The sequence below is a fragment of the Hesperophylax consimilis genome, chromosome 14 (assembly GCF_061612785.1).
Source record: "Hesperophylax consimilis isolate HC1 chromosome 14, BYU_Hcon_1.0, whole genome shotgun sequence".
NCBI classification, from domain to species: domain Eukaryota; kingdom Metazoa; phylum Arthropoda; class Insecta; order Trichoptera; family Limnephilidae; genus Hesperophylax; species Hesperophylax consimilis.
The window spans coordinates 13,731,996-13,753,818 of record NC_142849.1 but is presented as its reverse complement, the minus strand read 5'-3'; the positions used below and the strand labels follow the sequence as shown (position 1 = coordinate 13,753,818).

Sequence of the window (21,823 nt, the reverse complement as noted above, 5' to 3'; positions counted from 1 at the left end):
TCAATACGTGCTACGTTAAGGGATAGGTTGCTTTGAAAAGGCCAGTCTTGAACTATTCTGACAGTTTTACTGCCATTCTTACATTTTCCAAGCTATCATGACAATTTTATCGCCATTCTCACATTTTCTTACCATCAACAGCATATTACTATAATTTTACCATCTTTACAGCCTCCAAATCATTCCGTCCAAATCATTCCGTCAGTTGTAAATCTTCAAATTCAAGATGTTATACTTATCACTGGTCATCATTCATCATTCTTCTTCCAGATACTATGCAACCCTCAACGGACGGCTACCTGAGCTACTGTACCGAGGACACTCCCGCCTTCCTGTCTAAGGCCGGCAGCCAGTCGGACCTGTCCACCCTGTCCCTGCTGGAGGAGGGAGGAGACCATCACAGTGTCCAAAGGGATAGAGACTACTCTGACGATAGTTCCAACCTCAGCGGGGAGAATGGGAACCTCTTGGCCGAGTGCATCCGTTCGGGAATGCCAAAGGTCATTTTAAAAACTATTTTTACCAACATTTATAGTCCATGAAGAAAGTTTAAAAAAAAAACAGAATTTTAGTATCTCTAAAATGCATATATTATGTACTCTCATTATCTCACTGCTGTAAGACCACCATTCAGAATTGAAACATTGCTTGAAATGGCTTTGGCCGTGTTCGGTGACCAGATCTGAATAGCCAAGTACTTCATCTCCTTTCCCTCCCCACTACCTTCAGCCTCACAAAATACCCTAATTGGGGATGCCATAGTCTCATGCTGACGGTTGGGAGCAGTTGGGACTCTTGTGTGGTTTCACATATAATAAAGCAATCATAGCAATGAGAGAAGATTTGGAATGCAAAAATGTGCGGCTTTACATTACAAAAAAATACATATATATATTGCTTCAAAACGTTCCGTGTGATGGCATAAGACTGTGTTGAAAAAGCCAGTGTCGTAAATCCATCCAATGTCGGGGATCCATAGAAGCCCTAGTAAATCAGGCCTCCAAAAAGTTGGGCGTCTTGTACAGGGCTAGGAGATTCTTCAACAGTGACCAGCTGCGGACCCTGTACAAGTCTCAAGTCCGCCCAACTATTGAATTTGGGAGCCACCTTTGGGCTGGTGCCCCAAAATACTTGATAAACCTGCTTGAATCTGTGCAAAGGAGAGCGATCCGTCTGATTGACAATCCGTTGTTAACAGACCGATTGCCTTCTCTAATGCATAGACGCAATGTAGGCATGCTGTGTCTGTTCTACAGGTATTTCAATGGAGCCTGCTCCAAGGAGCTAGCAGCATTGATTCCTGATGCACCGGTGCACGTACGTGAAACTTGACGGACACGAACTGAACACCCGTTCACGGTTGACGTTGGCTTTATGAGAACGGGCCGTTTTTACGACTCGTTTTTGTGTAAGTCGGCCCGTATGTGGAACGACCTACCGGCATCTGTTTTTCCTCCCTCCTATAATCCGAGCCTCTTCAAGGCCCGCATTAACAAATCCCTTCCTACAGCCCCTACCTTATTCCGCCTCACAAAGCCGCCCAACCGGGTGGTGACATAGTTCCCCTGTCTGTACACTGCACAGGCAGGGACACTCTTGTGAGGTGTCACATAAAAAAAAAAAATAAAAAAAGAAAACCTCATCTACGTGACTGTCACATATGTGATCCATCTGCAACTATCCTCGTATGTGGATCCGTGAAGTTTCACCAAAGATTTGTGTTAAAAAAGGTCAGCGTTACAAAAGTTAATGTAATTTATGGATATTCCCTATTCAAGCTGTTTGAGGTTCGCATTCAATGAAATAATATTTGTTCACAGAATCTTCAAGATGGTTATGCAGAGCCCAGGCTTTCTCTCCCACAGAGCAAAGTCCAAACCAGACCAGAGCCTTCTAGAATTCCACAGGTATTGTAATGTGTACATATTTTTACTAACTAAAATTAGTATGGTTTTAAACGGTGCAGTATTTTTTTTTGTCACAGAATGATCTACTGGTTTGGGGTCTAATTTTGTTTTCAGAGAAAAGCATAAATAGTCGATCGATTTTTTTAAAATTAGTCTTAAATCGTATTAAAAAAAGTCGATTTACGTAAGATTCACAATCATCATATATTTCACTTACGTAATACTGATACATTAGCTGATATATAAGTCGCACTATTGGTATAACTGTGTCCCGCCGCTCATTTTCGTTTGGTCCTATTTGTAGGACTTTTTCTATTGTTCCTTGTTGTTTTTAATCTTTTCGCAAATTTCAGTACAAATTAATTCACGGTTAACTTGGCAGGGTAATCAGACTTGCAGTTTATTCAGTCAATCAACCTCTTTTCACAAAAAAACCAATCTGGTGTTCTGACTGTAACATTTATTTACACAAAATAAATAAAAAAACATGGAGATAAATTATCCCCATGCTCAGACTGCAATTATTAATTATCTTTAAAGCATCACATTCCTGCGAGCTCTGGAAAGAAACCATTACCATGTTCTGAGTGCAATGAATAATGTTTTCTTAAATTATCTTTAAATAATCACATTCTTGCAAGCTTTGGAAAGAAATCATTGTTATGTTCTGAGCGCCATGAATAATGTTTTCTTAAATTATCTTTCTCGAGGCCTCCTGTGTAGAGTTAATGTACACATAAAAATAAATGTTGAGAGATCCTTAGAAAAAAAATATTATTGCATAATATTTACACTGCATTCCACCGAGTGGTTCATTATCTGTAGCGCATCTTTCGCAAACCGGTAGTAAATCTCTGCCGATCGACGTTTGGTAAACCCTTCCCTAGGCTATTCACAATTCTGAGGGTGTTTATGTACCAGTTTGAAACAAGGCACAGATTGGTGTACATGTGTTTTGTAAATATCTAATATATTTATTGTGTATGATTCTAGAATGCCCTACCCGCCTACCTGGTGGCCCAAGACGAGATGGAATCCTACGCCATTGAGGGCAGTCCCTTCCACCACTCTATGTCCTCGAGCCTCTCCGACCTCACCATCGACAGCAGCCAAGGCATGAAGGCCAGACTCATCAGCAAGGATCAGTAAGTCCACATCAACTAATTAATTAACAACCTCACCACTGAGGGCAGTCTCTTCCACCACCCCGTGTCCTCGAGCCTCTCCGACTTCACCATGGACAGTAGCCAGGGCATGAAGACCTACATTCATATGTATGTCATCTCATACATACTCTTCTGTTAATATGATTTTTGACATGGTCCGATTCAAGTATTTGATGCACATAATTGTGCCATGTCTTCCTCGGGCGTCCCCGATTTTTAAACTTGCATCATATAAAAGGGGAATTCCTTGCAATCCTTCCTATCCTTCCTTTGTTCATTCTCTCCACATGCCCAAACCATCTAATCTTCCTTTTCTTAATCTTGTTCATTACGCTTAAATCAGCCTTGCATTCTTTCCAGATCTCATTTGTAACCTGGTCGTACAAGGTTTTAGACAAATAAAACTTAGGATTCTCAATTCTAACTGATTCAGTTTTCTTTCATCCTTCCTCTGCCAGTTCCATGCCGCAAAATGCATAACGTCATAATATAATGTATTTGTTACAGTAATGGCATAGACATTGCATCGCCCAAGAAGAGCACCCTCATCAGGGATGGGGCCTCTAGGGGGGACTCCTCGCCCCACGCCTCCCCCGCCGGCTCCCTCAGCTCTGTGGACCTGGGCTCCGATGATGGGAGACTCCTCGACATGGCTATACAGGCCGGGGTGCCTAAATACAACGGTAAATGCCTTTAACACAAGGATAATTAACTTATTCACATAGTAAATAAATTGTCTCATACATACACTTTTGTTATTCTGACTCTTGACATGACCCAATTCAAGTATTTACATTAGCTCCACGCAGGAGGCCCTCAGGAAAATAATTTCCCTCTAGGCCTATGTTATTTTTGGGGATGCTGTTAGGAGGACGGAGGGTTTTTTAAGGAAGGAAGGAGAGAAAGATCTGGGTAGGAAAAAGTTATGTGGGGTGGATAGGAATCCGGGGGTCAGTGTGTCCAGGAGTGACAAATGTTTGAATTCATCCCTCCCACGGTGCAAGGCGATAGGTCGAGAGAGTCCTGCTGGAAAGTAAAAAGATATCTCTCAACCAGCCTCCCCAAATCCGCCCACCACACTACTGTGTGGGCAGTGCCACCAGTAGGTAATTAACCCATTGGCCTCCGAATTGTTTAGCTAAAAAATTGTCCTTCACATCCGAATTAATTTTGTACCAAAAGTTTTAAATCTGTAGTGGTGTACTAAATCTTACATAACTTTTAAACTAAAAATGCAAACGAAACAATTTTTTTTCATTTACTTACGGCACTGAATCAAGGTATGTAAAAAATATATGCAGTGTTTAAAAAAATAATAATGATATGATTAAACGACGATATAAAAATATTTTTTCATAAAAACCAATTTTTTTTCTTCATTTTTTTATAATTGGATTAAGACAAGTTGTACATTAATCATACTTATTACCATAATATATATTTTTTCAATTTTGGCTGATGTTAGCCGCCCACCACGCGTTTTACGAACAAACTTGTCAATTCCCGAACCACACGCCATTTTGAAAAAATTCAATGAAGCTGAAATATAACAAAATTTCAATCGTAAATATCAGGAAAAAACTGTACCAACGGAGTCCTGACAATTACTACGAAATGAATGCTTAATTATCTACAGAGCGATTGGCATTTAAAATTTTAAACACAGATGTCAATAATGTATCCCTTTTTCGTTTTTAAGCCGACAGACATCAGACCCTCAGTCGTTTGATTTTAAGACACATCGCCGTACACACGCCCGTTTGAGGCCAATGGGTTAACAACTATATTAATATAATTACCTACCGGTGACAATCAATCTGTTAAATCACCAAACGTAGTGAACCACTTGGGGTGGCGTATGGCAGAGGCGTTGGTTATCCAATGAATTGTTCCTATACCGTTCCGATATCCATACCCGCGTCCCCGATTTCCTCTACCACCGCGTCATATATTCTGCTTACACTCCTTTCTTCGTTCATACGCTCTACACGCCCAAACTATCTAAACGTCCTTTTTTTAAATCTTAAGAATTACACTCCAATCATCACCCGTGCATTTACATAAGGCACAAGGACCACAAGGAAAATAATCTTAACTAACTAACAATTTTACAATGTAACCTTCACGAGTTTCCCTCGGAGGTGTAGGTAGAGAGGATACACCGCGCAATTCATTCCTTGCCTTATTTACATTCGCGCATCGTCTCGTGCATAGTAACTTAATACTGGGGTCTTGATAATAAATGTGTTTTAAATTTTACACAACTGATAAACAACCATTAATATAAGGTTAATGTTTGTTCATCAGTTGTGTAAAATTTAAAATACGTTTATTAGAATGGAAAAGATAGACATCTTTTTATACTATGGTACTGAACTCTACACTAAAATCCCACTCTCATTCAAAAACAATAACATTATAACAAAAAATGCAAAAAAAAAAATCTGAATTCAATACAAGGATAAAAAATTTGGATAAAAAGCTTCTTATAGCATGGTACTAAACTCCTGGGCCGGCCCAATGCAGACACAATCGGAGCAGTCTGCTCCAGGTGCCTAATAAGGAAGTTGAGTAAAAAATATTTTGACTTATAAAAAATATGTTCATGTAGATCAAAAAATATCGATTCTAAATATATAAATATATTTCTATATTATTATTCTTAGAATTAGTTAAACGTTCTTGAAAAAGCATTCAATAGCAATAGACTGTATACGCTCCACGATTGGTCGAAAGAATTCTGACGTCACATGTGTCGTGATTGAACGTACAACAGATCACCTATGGTGCATCTCTTTCTATTACATGAGAGATGGTCGGTTTAGATGAGAGAGGTGTATAGGCCAAAGGTTTATTTGGGTTTGTCAAATATATGTACGTATTTGTTGTTATTATTATATGAAATGGATTTCTAAAGATACATATTCGTATAGTGCTTTATAATAATATGTTGTTTATTGCATAACTTAGAAGTTTTTATTATTATACATGTCACATAGCATGTGATACACTTCAGGCCGCCGGCCGCCCAGAAAAGTCAAACAGTGAACTGGGCTGTAAACCGTTATTTTACTATTAGTCTTTACTTTTCTGCGCGGTGGTCCTGAATTCGCGCGGGGAACGTCAACAAGTAGCGACGGCAATACCGTACAAGTACCGTACCGGGCGAGAAAAGCAAATATTCTAACTTAAAATATTAATTTAACTATGAAATCTTAACCAATTTTCTTTTTTTTTTTAATAACATCAATTCTAATAGACGGTTAACATTGGTAAAAAAATTACTGGAATTCCTTGTTGAAGAATTACAAATTTTTCGATACAAAATGCTTATGCGACGTGGTTTTCACAGTTCGAATGACGTCACACCACACTCCGCCTCTTACCGCTCGGATTCCGCTCGTTTTGGCGGGCTTAATAAAATTTAAACTTTGAGAATTAATTTAATTATGAAAACAAACTTTAAAAAAAAAAAATAAAAAAAATGGACTCAACTTCCTTATTACCAAGGCGCTGATAACACCTACACATCGCCCTTGAGATTATTTCATAAAATGGCGCTACAACACCCATGCAAATTATCCTAATATTATTGATTATAGTGATCACGTACCGAGGAATATACTAGTTTTGACGTTTGACTCAGGGCCGGCCCGGCTAAACTCTACCCCAAAATCTCGCTCTCATTCAAAAACAACAATATTTTAAACTCACATATATAAAAACGCTGGATTCAAAACATAGGAAGATCGGGAAATTAAAACATACTGACATCGAATCACAGACTAAAACAGAAACCACCCAACCACCCAAAAAAAAACTACATAGTTTATTTATTGTTTCATTAACTTCATATTATTCGTATAATTAAATTTTAATATGTAAATGAACTCCTCAGCATGGGAGATCCCAGTGAGGATATCATTTTCTCTACTTGTAATAAAACATTTATTATTATTACTAGCGGTACCCCACCACTGTGGCTCAGTCTGTCTGTGCAGATAGTGAAGATAAGTTGCTTTTACGTCCAACAGATGGCGCAGTTTTTCATAAAAGCATGTTTATACCTGTCACCGGTGACATCAAAAGTTGTGTCAAAATTTCAAAGCAATCAGTGAAGAACTTTCCGAGATATAAGATTTTAAACAAACTAACATTTACATTTTTATTTATATATATAATAACCTCGAAATCATTACCTGGCCTAAACCTGGCCCTAACCCTCAAATTATGTCTTGTAAATTTTTTTTTTATAAAAGTTGTCCGTGTGTCCAGGTGTGTAAAGGTGTCCGGGGGTAAAGTGCACTCACTATCTTCGGAAGGTGAATTTACAGTGACACCCTGTATTGAATTGATGGTTTTAGACTTAAATTTGTCATTGTAAAGTTGGTACATCGAGAGGTGTGATAGTTGGCATCTTATCAAATTAAAATGTCAATAACGGCTTTGACAGTGAGAAAATAGCATCAGTTCCTTTGTGATCTATGTGCTGTGCTCTGCTGCATTGTCTAAGAAATCTCTCCGACACATGAAGAGTGTTTTACGCAGATAATTTTTATAATTTAATATCTCTATAATAAATACATGTTCTCTATATATTTGATTTTATTTTACAGACGGACCAAATTATATCAGCGATTGCTTCAAGATATCCAAGAGTCCCTCCTTGCTGGAACAGAAGAAATCGCAAGACTCCTGCACTTTGGATGAGAAATCTGAAGAGCACATTACTGTTCTAACCCGCCATGACTCGTTGAGCTCTCTAAGTGTGGATTCCTTGGGATCCAATGAAGGAGAACAAGCCCTCTTGGAACAATGCATCAAGTCTGGCATGCCCAAAGCCCGTCTTACGCGCAAGTGGGATGATATCCATTCCAAAACCCTGGACAAGAATTTCAAGGCTAGGTCTGCCGATAGAAACGGCTCAGATTTACCAAAAAGTCACATCAGAAGTCATAAGTCTCTGGAGAGGAATAAAGATGATCGCAAAAGCAAACAAATTGAACGGGATCCTGAATTTGATAGCCTAGTGGCCGTTGGAGCCTTCAAGAACTGTACGCAGAAATTCTCCAAGACGGAAGAAGATATCATGGATAGGGCTCTACTAGAAGAAGCCATCTACTGCGGAATGCCTAAGAGAAAAGACAAGATCGACACTCCTTACAAAAATTCTCAATACTCGGCTAACGTATATTACCAAGGCTCTTATGAAGAAAGGCAACCGAGTGGTCACATGTCGAGAAAAGATTCTTTAAATGCTGACAGTTCAAAAAACGTCCAAGCGACGTCTGTGGCTGCCGCCAGCCGGGAAAGTTGTTCTGCGACCAACACAAGTGCAGCAAGACCGCAGGCAGCCTCAGACGTAAAGATGGCGGTGGAAGTCGGAATCACCGCAGGAAAAGCAGGTGGCCCCCTCTGCCTCCCCACGGCACCGCTCAGCATCACCAAGCATCAGCGAATCACCCTGCCCAAGATGGAGCCAGGCCCACCCGGCAGGAAGCCATCCTTCACTGGAGAAACATGCAAGGTCTCTCCCTTCAACCACACGATGAAAGATGGGTCTGATCAAGTGGACGGTAACGGATTACCAAAGCCCACAGCAGTTGCTGATATCAGTTGTTCTTTCAACGATTCCATCTTTGATAGATCTAACGAGTGCCGAGCTCTAGATTCTAGCAACTATCTTAATGATACCCCGGAATCCGATGAAAACAATCACTCTAATGAATCTTGCGCAAATGCGTTGAATCAATCGCACCATTCAACATGCTCCAATCTTTTCACGGAGTCCCCTGAGGAAGTGCTTATCAATGGTATGGCTAGTGTCACTCTTGATTCATCATTGATGCTCGCCAGTTCAAAGACCTTGGTTCAATCCACAACAATGTGTTCTTCATTCAAGTATACCAATCATGATGTTGAGATTACATTGGTAGAAAGCATCACCGAAAAGAATACCAATTCCTCTGGGAAAGTGGAAAAGGATTCAGAGAAGCAGAGCAGTACCGATACATGGAACGAAAATACTTGTCCTAATGACATTTCTTTCCCGACTATTAGCGGATCCGTGCCAATGCTGGCGTCTTTTAAAAGTGACTTGGGTGATGAAATAACATGCGGAGCCTTACCAGATTTACTAGAAGAAAGTGTTGTTATCAGCGATGGACCCAGCAGACCTGATCTTACTAACCAATTGAATAATGAATATATTGATCTATCTCCGACTGATGAAAATTCAAGTAACCAAGCGTTTGAGTCCAACAACGGTACACACAATCACATTGAGGTCAGTCCGGAATGCAAGAACTTTGAAATCGGTGATGTTTCTATTCATAAGTCTTCTCCACTAACAATGTTGACAAACGAGAGCAAATTCAGTACAATGACAAACTCAGTTACAATAGAGCACGAGGCTCAGATGTTATCTAGAGCAATTAGAGAGAGCAGTTATGATTATTCTTGTTTGACAGAGAGCGGCCATTCCTTGCATTCGCTGGATTTGGACAATGTAAGGCCTCCCTCGCACATGGGCAGCCTTTTATCTCTCACCCACAGTATGTCTGGTAACTGGGATGACAATCTGGAAAGGGACCGACTGCATACCAGCTTAACCAAGAGAAACATCAATAAAATCCACAGGAAGAAATCTCTTCCCGTGGGACTGATGATCAAGAGAGCCCTAGGATATTCTCACAGTAATCAAGGAAGCTCGGAAAATCTCGACTGCGCTGTGAGCAATTTGGAGAATATCAAACCACCCTCAGAAATGGACGACATTTTCGATATGGAAAACAGCATGATATCGGTTGCCAGTATTGTTTCTGAAGTGGCTGATACAGGAGATGATGATACTTCCACTATTATCTTTGACTTTAAACAACCCGTTAATGGATTGCATCTCATGGGCCACATCCCGGCTAATTTGGATATCGAAAATATCAATCCACCATCACTGTTTGACGAACTAACAGAATCAACCTTAGAAAATGACGATGACGACGATGAAAACTGTTTGACGCATACCTTGGCCTATTGTCCCGATATTCCTTCAGGCTCGGAATCGGGTACTCCCATCGCATCTGATTTTGGAAGCAGTGCAGAGTCTACTCCTAAGAAGACCAAGTCTGGGAACAAGAAGTATCTCACTCCCAAACAGAAGAGGCAATTAGCGAGAGACAGGTACAAGACTTACACGATAGCCGCTGAAATGGCGATAAAGGAAGCGGAAGAAGAAACCAGAAAGAAGGTTCCAGAAACTCACACATTCCTAGAGTCACACACCCCCGCTGAGTCAAGCGCTCTTTGTGAGAATGTATCAACACCGACTAGTGCAGAAAGCAGAGACAAGAGGAGTCGCTCTAATCCCAAGCAGAGGAGACAAGAAGACCGGGCGAGATACCAAACTCAGACTGTTAACATATCCAGCCTAACTGCTCAGACCACTAGCACTCCCAAGAGCCCCGTCAAAGATCCTGAAATTGAAGAACTGAAGAGAAGGCTCGAAGCTAAGAAAAGTATGAAACAGAAACGCCTTGATAACGCAGACAGATACAGAACTAGAACATTGGATGAAACAGTCGTAGCTGCTCTTGAATCTGGTTCTGATACCTCCCGGAGATCCTCCATTCCTAAACCTACTTGTTTCTCACCTCAACCAAACGGATCTGATTACTGCCAGGCCCAGTTAACTGTAGAAGCGTCGGATTTTGTATACCATCAGCAGCCAACAGGAGAAGAATCCTTAATTCTCGATCTTGACTGCGAAACTATCAGCCTCGTGTCCATCGAAGATGATTCTGAATTGAACTCCTTAAGAATGAAGACCTTTACCAAGAGCTTTAGAAATTATTTACCCGTAATAGAAAGTCCCACAGCGGTGGATAAATGTATGGAGAAGAACTTGAAAAACATGAAACACTCTTCCAATCAAATAAGTCCTTTCGATTATGTTCATAAAAGTAAAGATGTCAATGAACTCCCAGTGGGTAATGGTGATTTGAACAGTATAGAATGTGATCAAAATTCTGGAACTGAAAGCGCCGATCAAAATCAGTACTCGGATTCTGAAGTGGAAGTTCCACAAGTCAAGGGAAAACCCAAAATCTGTAAACCAGAAAGAGATCAGAGTGTAGACTCCAATGAATCTGTTGAAATTGAAGATAGTACTCCTAAAACTATCAGGGGGAGAAGAAAAGCCCTTTATGTATCTCCTTATAAGAGAAATAGCTCCGTACCTAGAAAGAGCCCCGCCAGAACTACTCTGACTGGAAAATCAACTAAAGGTTTCATCACTTCTAAGGTCACCAACGGTGTCACAAGCAAAGTCCAAGGCAGTGTTAAAACACCATCATCCATCCTGGCTAAAGTGTCTCACATGTCTGTCAAAAGCACAGTGAGTGCAATAAACAGGACCAATACTGCTGTGGTCAAGAGTAAAGTAGTAACTCCTCCGAAAAACAAGTCTCCTATTGTAGCCAAGGAAGCCATTTCTCCAAAAGCTCCCCTGGTTCGACAAGGCACTTTCACAAAAGAAGAAGGCTCGCTTCCTTCTCCAACCAGTGCCGCATCCGTAACCGCAGAGAAGAAAGTTACGCCTAATTCAAAACTGACTAAACCTGGAACTATTCTGAAAGCAGTTGTCAACACTTCTCCTTCAAGACTCCCTCAGCCACCAGTGAAAGCAACATTCAAACCTCCTCTGAAGAAAACCACAAGCAATGATCCAACCATAGTCAAGCAACCCAATGGCAGAACTTCTAGTAATCTCGCCCCCAAGACATCATCTACTTTAAAATCCTCTTCTTCCAACCAGAGTTTGCAGAGTAATGACAGCGGTAAAACAATCACCCTCACATGCAAAACTATCAAGAGCAGTTCCAGCTCTTCCAGTGTTAGTTCGTCTGTAGCTGTTCCATTGACCAAACCTCACACTAAAGATGTGACCAGTAAGATTGCCAATCTCTGGAAAAAAATTGAACAGAGCAAGAAAACAAGCACTAAACCAGACACCAGAGTTTGGATTACCAACGGATCTTCCAGCAGCACGTCGCAAGATACAGAAGAGTCAGAGCCTGTTGTAACTCCCTGCGTTGTACCGACTAAAGGTAAACTTATTAGAAGTTCAACGTTTGAAGGTTCTCCCAAAGCGGAGTCCTCCATACCGCCACCCGCCAAGCAGAAATCCAGTATCGCTATTAGAGTGTCTCCATCACCCAACCTCCACAAGTACAACTCCAAAGTGCCCATCGTCCGAATGGGCGCTGATCGAAGTAGCATCGGTGGAATAATTAATCCTGCCCCCAACAGAGGCAAACCGTAATATTAGTTTGAAGTACGAAATGACTGATTGATGTAGATTCTAGATTAATGCTTTAATTTCTTAAGTATTGTGAAATGTTACTTAAACGTCTTAACAAATGTTTAAAGCCTAGTTTAAATTTATCACTCTTATAATAAATTATCGAATGTATCTTAACGGTAGTACTTATACTAAAACTACTTCAATCATGCTTTCATTGATTTTAGCATAGTTCGTTATAATATTATCATGTCCCAGTTTGAGAATGTTTGTGTTGAAGACAATAGCATATCGGTAATGAATAGTTTGTTGTTTTCAATGTTGATTTTGCTTAAATTGTAAAGCATATTACATATTTATACATGACATTTTCGTCTACAAAATTCACCTCTTGCGCTTAATTATGTGTAACAAGACGGGTAATACGATAAGAGAATAGGAACAAAATCATCAAAAGCTATTTAAATACTGCACACATATACCCTTTCAATTAATTATTCATCACTCTACCTATAAATTTAAAGTCCATATTGTATTTTTATACAGCAACTCATGTTTGCACAATAACATCTAAGTTTTGATAGATAATTCATTCAATTTATTCGCTTTTTAGATTAGATTAGATTTTGAAATGTGTATTTTTCCAATCGTTGTTTCGTATTTATGGTCATTTAACCCATCCCATCCAAAATTATTTCGACTAAAACTGACCACAGCAACTAAATTAATTCTTGTGCAAATTTTTCCTGAATTTATTGAAATAGTAAAAATGCCATTACTTTTTGGTTTTTTATTTATTTAATATGTTTTTTTTAATGTTATGTTGACATTGAATCACTCTATGTACCTATGTAAAAAAATAAATAAACAATGTCATTGAGGGTTTTATAAATAAATATTCTGGATTTATTATATTGAATTATATTTTGAGTATAAACTATGGCCGCCCGGAGGGAAGGCCGTGTTAGATTGTGGCCGCCCGGAGGGAATGGGTTAAATATTTTCGTCAGTTTATCATTAGCTTTCCTGCTTATCGAACTCATTTAAGCGAAACTGGTTATGAATAACTATACTGTGCATAAAAAAATAATGCTTTTGGTTGATTGTAAAAATTAAAATTTTGCTGATGGTGATGCAATGTATTGAATTAAAGTGATTTGTGGTATTTCAATCCATGTTAGTTACACTGAATTATTGTATTTTGATCTAGATTCGGTCACTGGCTAAAGAGTTAACTCATGATTTATTGAGGCCAATCCATGCACTTTGAACTAGATTCAGTCGCTGACTAAAGAATTAACTCATGATTTATTGAGGCCAATCCATGCACTTTGAACTAGATTCAGTCGCTGACTAAAGAATTAACTCATGATTTATTGAGGCCAATCCATGCACTTTGAACTAGATTCAGTCACTGACTAAAGAATGAACTCACGATTTATTGAGGCCAATAAAAGCATTTATCTTATATTCCATATCTTGTGCTTTACTGTTGTGTGCGTGCGATATCTCAAATGTGTGTGTATGTGTATACGGAATGTTTATGATAATTTCTAGTCAAATACAGTTACATAGGTCCTCCAACTTTGGATTATAGTTTTATTTAAAAAAAGAATAGATTAATACTTCTTATTTTGTTTAAGCAATTTAAAATGTTTTATATTCCAGTCTTGTCCTAGAAAGCTATAAGAACAAAACTTATATTGTATCTTCCCTTATAATTATTCTTATTTTTGTACATAAGTATTTGGTCAAATAATAAATAATATTTCCTCATAGTTTACCTATATCTTTGTAAGTTTCTCCTTCTTTGTATTAATTACATTATATTATCATTATTTGTAAATATTCATGATAATATTATTATTGTATATCATTGCCAATAAAAATACAATGCAAAATTTGTCTGTCTTTTAATTGAACTAAACACATACATATCTCTGTCTTTAAATATTACGCAAGCCGAATTTATATTCAGCTATACCTTCTTATTTTGTACTCCATTCGAATATTTGTAACTAAGCACAGGTTAAACATTACAAATAGTTCAAGATAATGGTTTTAGATCAGTGATGTACAACCTTTTAACTAGAAAATGCCAATTTATCTATTTTCTAAATGTTGGCAGTTCACAAAGGGTACAAGTGCAGTATAATATTAAATTAGCTGTTAAGGATATCAGTAATACGCTGCTTATAATTTATTGTGCTAAATGCAGTTATAAAAGATTCAGCAATAGTTGGAACATTAACCCTTAGAATGCCGGGGGTGAATCGCCGCCGTATTACCGTACCAGTTGACACTATTTTCGTAATATGTAACTTACTAGTTTTTTACAAAATGCTGTTTTTGTTAAATGTAACGTCTTACCAGACAATGTGTTTAGTAATTTTTTGTATTTCTTTGGCATTCACTATGTAACAATTTCTAGACATTTTTTTGTTTTTAATGAGTTTTATTAATTCACAATGTACATTTGTTACGTATAAATTTTTATAAAATTAGTGACCGGTTTCGACACGTCCGTGTCATTAACTAGCTATTTTAAAACTAAATTTTTAAGTGCAGAAATATGGGGTTTTATTTAGTTTGGTTCTTTGGTGGGAGGGGATTTGAGGGAGGGGGAGGGGTTTAGGGATGTGTTTAGTCTTTGAAAATGAAAAATTATGTTATTTGACATAGAAATTTACAACGCACTTTTCCACAGATAAAATAAACATATTTTCAAACTAGCAGTACCCCGCCATGTCTGTGCAGATAGAGAAACAATAGCGCATGTTGCTTTTACGTCCAACAGATTGCACTGTTTTTCAAAAAAACATGGTTTTACCTGTCACATGTGACATCTATAATATAGGTATATTAAAACACATGCGTATTCGCATGCAACGTTATGTCAAAATTTCAAAGCAATCATTGAAGAACTCTCGGAGAATTGAGATACTGAACAAACGAACATTTACATTTTTATTTATCTAGAATACAAAACGACAAGCTAGAAAAATATGAATGTATATTATATACTTGCCAAGCGAAGAAAAAACTTTTTATACAAGGAGGATTGCATACTGTCTATTTTAGTGCATTTATCATATTTTCATGCACTTTATTTAGCCCTTTTGACTGTGAGTATTTATTTGCTAGTTTCCAAACTCCCCACTTCTAAAGCCCCGAAACAACCCCAAAATGGGATGCTTTAGTGCCATAGACTCCGGCATTTGAAACTCTTGTGCGATATAAACTTTAAAAAACACGCTATCACAAACTCAAAAGTCTCTTCTGTTCTTAACTTTAATAAACGCGCTATCACAAACTCAAAAGTATCCTGTGTCCTTTGTCAAGTTATTTTTAATTTGTAAAAGCTGTTTGAATTTGAATTTTAAAGTCCAAACAGAATAAGTAGTGATATTCATAAAATTATTGTAAATTATTATATTATAAGGACTTGTAGTTAGTTATTAGCCGTGAATGGTATACTGCCGTCGTAACTAAAACACAGTTATTAGCAAAAGTGGGAATTATCAAATTTGTTTATTTATAACCTTTTTTTTATTTCGTTTTGCGATAAAAAAAGAAATGAAACAATTTTGTATAATTATCAATACTAGATTTTTGTGCTCAACCACCAAAACAACCACCACCACAATCACCAAACAACTGCCTCCGCCACAACTACCACCACAATAACCATCGTCACAACCACCACCAAATTTACCTCCACAACAACTGCCACATCAACCACCAAACAACTACTACCACAACAATAAAATAATATACAACATATTTTACAGCAAGCTGGTAGATTCCACCGTAGAAGTCAATCCGCTCACGGGGCAACTGAAAAATAACTAGTTGGCAACTCAAGTTGCTATCCTGTCTATAGCAATGGCGGTCCGCACACGGCGCAACCAGTTTTCAACGGCAACGCAACCAGCGTGTCAGTCACTCGGAAATTGCCTGCACATTTCAGTTGCCCATAGGGCATAGATATGTCAGTTTTCAAGAAATTTCCAATCTGTACATGACTCAATAGCTGTCAGAGAAGGAAACTATTAAATTTGTCCAGGAGGTTGAGGATGAACCCAATATCTTCTTCGCTATTTGCTTCTATCTTATTATATATATTATAAATAATGGCGGCTTCATCATCACTTGATTCTGCAGACATTTTTTAATGCAATATGATAGTGACAGATGACAGTCGAAATGTTCTTCATTATTTTATGGTTATAAAAGCTCAGATAATTTGTAAAATCGTGAACAAATCGACAACCAGTTTGCAACCGGCAGTTGCCAACCAGTTTCAGTTTCCCCGTGAGCGGATGGACTAAGTAGACTAGATTAAAACTTTGCTTGAAGATTTTTACAAACTTTACAAAAAAAGAAAACAAGTGTCTACAAATGTATTAACATAAAATCAGCTCATTAGGCCAATTATAAATATGCTAAAAGGTTATACAAAACGGCAAAACTTTGACCCTTGACTCTAGAGAATGACTCCCATGTGAATGAATGTCCATTTTATTACCACAGCAATATATATATATATTAGTTACCAACGAACACAAGTGAAACTGAAACTCTTTTCTGAAAAATGTGTTTTTAATCAATTTAATTACTTGTTTCACGTTATGTACAAATAATATGCCTCTCTGGGACGATTCTGAATTTCTAGCGCGATATCGTAGTATGTCAAAATATCTCTTTAAATTTGTAACAATTCAATTCAAGATGATGTTACAGCTACTGAAAGATACTTAGATAGCATTTATGTTTCTTTCACGTAATATTGTCTATTCTACATAATAGAAGTAAAAAAGATTAGTATTTTTTTCGAAATTCCAACGTTTCAAGGTAGTTTTCAGGAAAAAGAGAATAAAAATTCTTCTATCAAATATATTTTTTGTGGAAAAAAAACATTCGAATTTCGAAGAAGTTTAGAATATTTTTTACTTCTACCATCATGTTTCCAATGCCAAAGTTTGTGCACTTTACCACCGGACCCCCGTATAAGACAATGACCTAATGGTATGTATACATTTGCGAATTGAAATGCGAACAGAATCACGAATTAAGAGGGCGCCTTCCGTGTAAAGAATTTAGATTTGGGTGACACCCCAAAAAAAAACAATATTTAGTTTTAAAAGAATCCGACAGAGGTGCCACTGTCTGAATTCGTATTAGGAATAATTTTGGGGATTTAATAATTTAAATGACGGAATTAAATTACCGACATCTATTGCCATTTTAGAAAAACAAACCCATTTTTAGTTAGCACGGATCAAATTAGAAAGAAAGTTGAAATGAAGATGGTTCTCAAAATATGGGTTTATTACGGATTTAATTAATTAAATATTTTTTTAAATTTTACAAAAAAGTAATTTGTATAGGTATAAAAAATTACTTTATTTTACTAAAATACTACATAAAATACTTAAAAAAAAGTTAATTTATAACTTTTATAAAATCAATTAATATTTCATAATATATATAATATATCAATAAGGTTTTTCTTATATGGTTAACTTTACAGGGTGTCCGGGGGTAAAGTGCTCAAACTTCAGGAGGTTATTCTAAATGCTAGTATAAGTAAAAAAGAAATGGAAATTTTTTCCACTAAAATTTATTTTCCAAAAAAAAGAAGAAATTGTTTTTTTTCTTTACAAAAAAATAAACTTTTTTACCCGAAAACTATCTTAAAACGTTGAAATTCCAAAAAAGTTTATTTTCTTTTTTACTTGTACTATCAAGTAGAATCACCTCCCGAAGTTTGTGCACTTTACCCCCAACATCTTGTATAATATGCGTAATATAATATTTATACACATGTAATATCCACTTTTGTACATTTATATAAATTATATACACGCTTACATTTTTATGCTCATCAAATTTATTATACTATAGAGATAGATAGAAAGACCCTTAGTGCCTCCTAAGGACTTACAAATCAGAAGACCTTTTTGTAATTATTTATTTATTCATTTAAACAATTCAATAATTATAAAGAGTAATAAAACATGTATGCAACATAAAATTATATTCTAAAATGTGAAAGGGGCTTTATTTATTAACATTTTTATGAAATTACTACTTTTAATAGTTTAAGCTTTCAGTGAACTTTCAATTTTATTTTTAGCTTCTCTAAATTGTCAAATAAAATTTAATCACAAAAACAAGATTCACTCAAAATGAAGGATTGGTGGTTCCGATATGCTCCCATAAATACGGTGAACGAACCCTAAACTATAAACTTATTACCCTAAACATGCTTCGAGCGAAATGCGGATCTGGAAACCTTATCGTCAATCTGAGCAAAGAGTTGGCATAGCGTCAAAAAAAATTGTTGGAGTGTGACATGTGTCGCGTCAATAATAATAATAATAATAATACTTGGATGACTTGTATAGCGCCGTTTTTGTGCAAAAACACCTCAAGGGCAAAATTTACAGTCATGGCGACTAACGCGCATTTCTCCCACTCCCTTGAAACTAACACATTTTTCTTGTTGAACAATTTTTGGGAAATCGGGGGTATGTTAACAGCCGTCAAAGGCTCGGACAGTTCAGCAAGTCCAATTCCTGCAGGAGTCATCCCCGATACTGCTGCTACATTGACGTCCATGGTATGTTTAGGTTTTGGGTCGCATGTGTTGACTGTAAATTTGGCGCGACCCATGTTACATTCAAACAGTATTTTGAACATAAGGCCAAATCTTTTCTCAGATATGACAATAAGATTTCCAAATCCGCATCCAAAAGGAGGATGGTCCGATATGGATTTCAATTGTACATTCTTGTTTACGTACACACGTACATCAGATAAACTTGAAAAAAAATAAAGTAATAAATAACAAAATAAATATTTCACAACACAATAATTTCATCGAAAATCTTAAATCCGTGTCACCTTTCTACATTTTCTATATTCTCCTTAAGAGATAATCCTTAGGTAATGCCTTTTCAGATTGTTCGTGGAAGCTAGAAAAAAATAAAATCATTGATTATAACTGCACTTCAAGTGACCTTTTAAATAACAGTAATGGGCTCAAATGATTTTATTATTACCTCCGTGCTTTAACATCTTTACAAGACTCGGGCAAAACAGTCTGTAGCGGAGTATAGATTTCACATCTGAAAAATAATTAAAGAGTTTATTGAAAATAGAACACCTAGGTACGGTTAGTCAAAAAACGTACAATAAAGTCAATTCTGGGTAGAAATTGTACAGTTGACATTCAGGACAGGTTCACTCCCTCCTCCTCAAAAAATACCCTCTATACAGCATTCTCAAAGATGACACAGGCTCTGAGAGAAATTATTTTCTTCAGGGCCTCCTTCCGACATAAAAAAATAACATCACTGAACTAAATTAAATTCCCCACAGTTTCAGAACTTTCAATAGCTTCTTTCGCTCGCATGTTTATTATTTTTCTGGATTCCACGTTCGAGTATTGTTATTTGAAACAGATGGCCCATATATTATTATTACATATTATATTATATTTCGGACATCGTTGCAGTGTGAATCATTAGAGCAGATGTAAAGTGACGTGTGTATTTGTGTACGTAGAAAGTTAATTCACAAATAGGTAAATCACGATCGTATAGGTATTCCTCAACAAGAAAACTAAATTAATAAAAATTTACCCCGTAATTTCTAATGCATTGGAATTAGTTTTATTTCCCAAAGTACCTATTCTGAAAAAAAAAATAATAACTTTTTACTACACAATACATAAATAAAAATATGAATTATTAATTTTTATAGTAAATTATCGTTTATAATAAATATAAGCTTATAAATCAAAAATTGTATTTTTTTCTTCTCACCTATTAGATAGGATATAATTTTATGAGATATCATTTTTTCTTTGAAATACGGGATATCTTTCGTGTATTTCCCATCTTTGAAAAAACAATATTTTTTAACTCATAAACTTTACACGCGTAAAAATTATCTTTATAGATTCAAATATTTGCACGTAATCGCACGTCTGTAGATCATAGAACGTTGAACGACACGTCTGCCCCCAAAGCCCTCGAGTTGGCGAGGTTAATGAAGTTTACAAATAAAGATAGGTTAATCTTCAAGTCGGAGCGAGCGCGCTATAATAAATATGATTTAAAAGCAATAGGCGTAAGCGACAGTTGTGAAAATGTTTAATAAATCACGGCGTATTTCAAAAATAGCAAAAATCACTTTTGGGGTCTATTGAGTAGCATTAAAAGAAGCATTGTGATTTTTTTCATACATATAACTTGTAAAATAACAGAAATAAACGTGTTAATAATATTTTTCGGAGCATACTTTGCGATTTATTTCTATCGAGGGAATTTCAAATAATTACCGTTTCGGCTTTTGGAACAAATAGATACTATCTTAAAGAATAACATATATTTTTTTAAGAGCTTAAAAACTTCAAACTTTTAAGGAAAATATGTCGGAAATTGGATGAAATTCGAATAGTGGGCCCTTAAGGGAAAGGAACGAAGCAACTGCAAGAGGTGTTTCATGCCATTTGCGGTTGCTTCATTTCTTAACCCATAAGTTGAGGTTTAATTGGGCAGTTCGGCTCGCGTACGTATATATAGGTTAGAAAAAGTAGGGGCGGATTGGGCTGAGATAAAAAGGGAGGATCTGGCTTAGGAATGAGGGGAATAACAGAAAAAGATGCGGGTGACTGTTGAGAAAAAGGAATACTTACGGGATATGAATAAATAGTTATGTCCATATAAAAACTCAATTCTTTCAAGAAATACATATAAATACAACGTTGTATCGGTAATTCAAACCAACATTATATTTGTATTTCTTTCTTGGAAGAATTGAGTTTCAATAGGGACAAAATTATTTATTCATATTATACCTTACGTAAAAGCGCAAAAAAACAATTTGTCTCAATATTTTGAAGCATAACTTGCAATACACCAGCAGTTTATGAATAATTAGAAGTTTATCCTTGACTGTTGTGCGTTTGGTAATATTTTTGCTTTGCAATTAACATCAGAAGTGTATGATATGGTTACAATATAATTATTACACTTTTCTTGAGGGGGTCCAAATGGTCACACAGTGTTCTGTCAATCCAGTCTACAAATCCATTCCAATGGCACGGGGGAAGATAAATAAAAACCAAATATATGTTGTTAAATTCATTTATTTGTGTAAAGCATTTGCCCTGGTCAATTGTTACAACTATATATAATTATATACAGGTTGTCCAGGGGTAAGGTGCGCTAACTTCGGGAGGTGATTCTACGTGATGTTAGAAGTAAAAAAGATAAATAACATTTTTTCTAATTTCTAATGTTTATTTTACAATACAAAAATATTTATCCATGGAAGAATTCAATGATTTTTACCTAAAAACTACCATAAAATGTTGGAATTTCTAAAAAAGTTGTTTTTTATTTGTAGAACCACTTCCCAAAGTTACCGCACTTTACCCC

General features: G+C 36.6%; 1 protein-coding gene across 2 annotated transcripts in view; it reads left to right on the top strand.

Annotated features, from left to right (window-relative positions):
• Nucleotides 1–14,209, top strand: part of Apc (APC-like) — a 153,408-nt gene extending 139,199 nt beyond the window's left edge. Inside the window, exons 9-13 of one of the 2 annotated variants that reach the window (XM_089639542.1) lie at nucleotides 271–500; nucleotides 1,821–1,907; nucleotides 2,901–3,052; nucleotides 3,581–3,756; nucleotides 7,690–14,209. In XM_089639542.1, the coding sequence (XP_089495668.1) occupies nucleotides 271–500; nucleotides 1,821–1,907; nucleotides 2,901–3,052; nucleotides 3,581–3,756; nucleotides 7,690–12,392 (5,348 nt within the window). In that variant the 3' untranslated portion in view covers nucleotides 12,393–14,209. The remainder of the gene's footprint in view (nucleotides 1–270; nucleotides 501–1,820; nucleotides 1,908–2,900; nucleotides 3,053–3,580; nucleotides 3,757–7,689) is intronic. The other variant, XM_089639541.1, reaches the window with a different exon arrangement.
• Nucleotides 14,210–21,823: the final 7,614 nt, after the last annotated feature.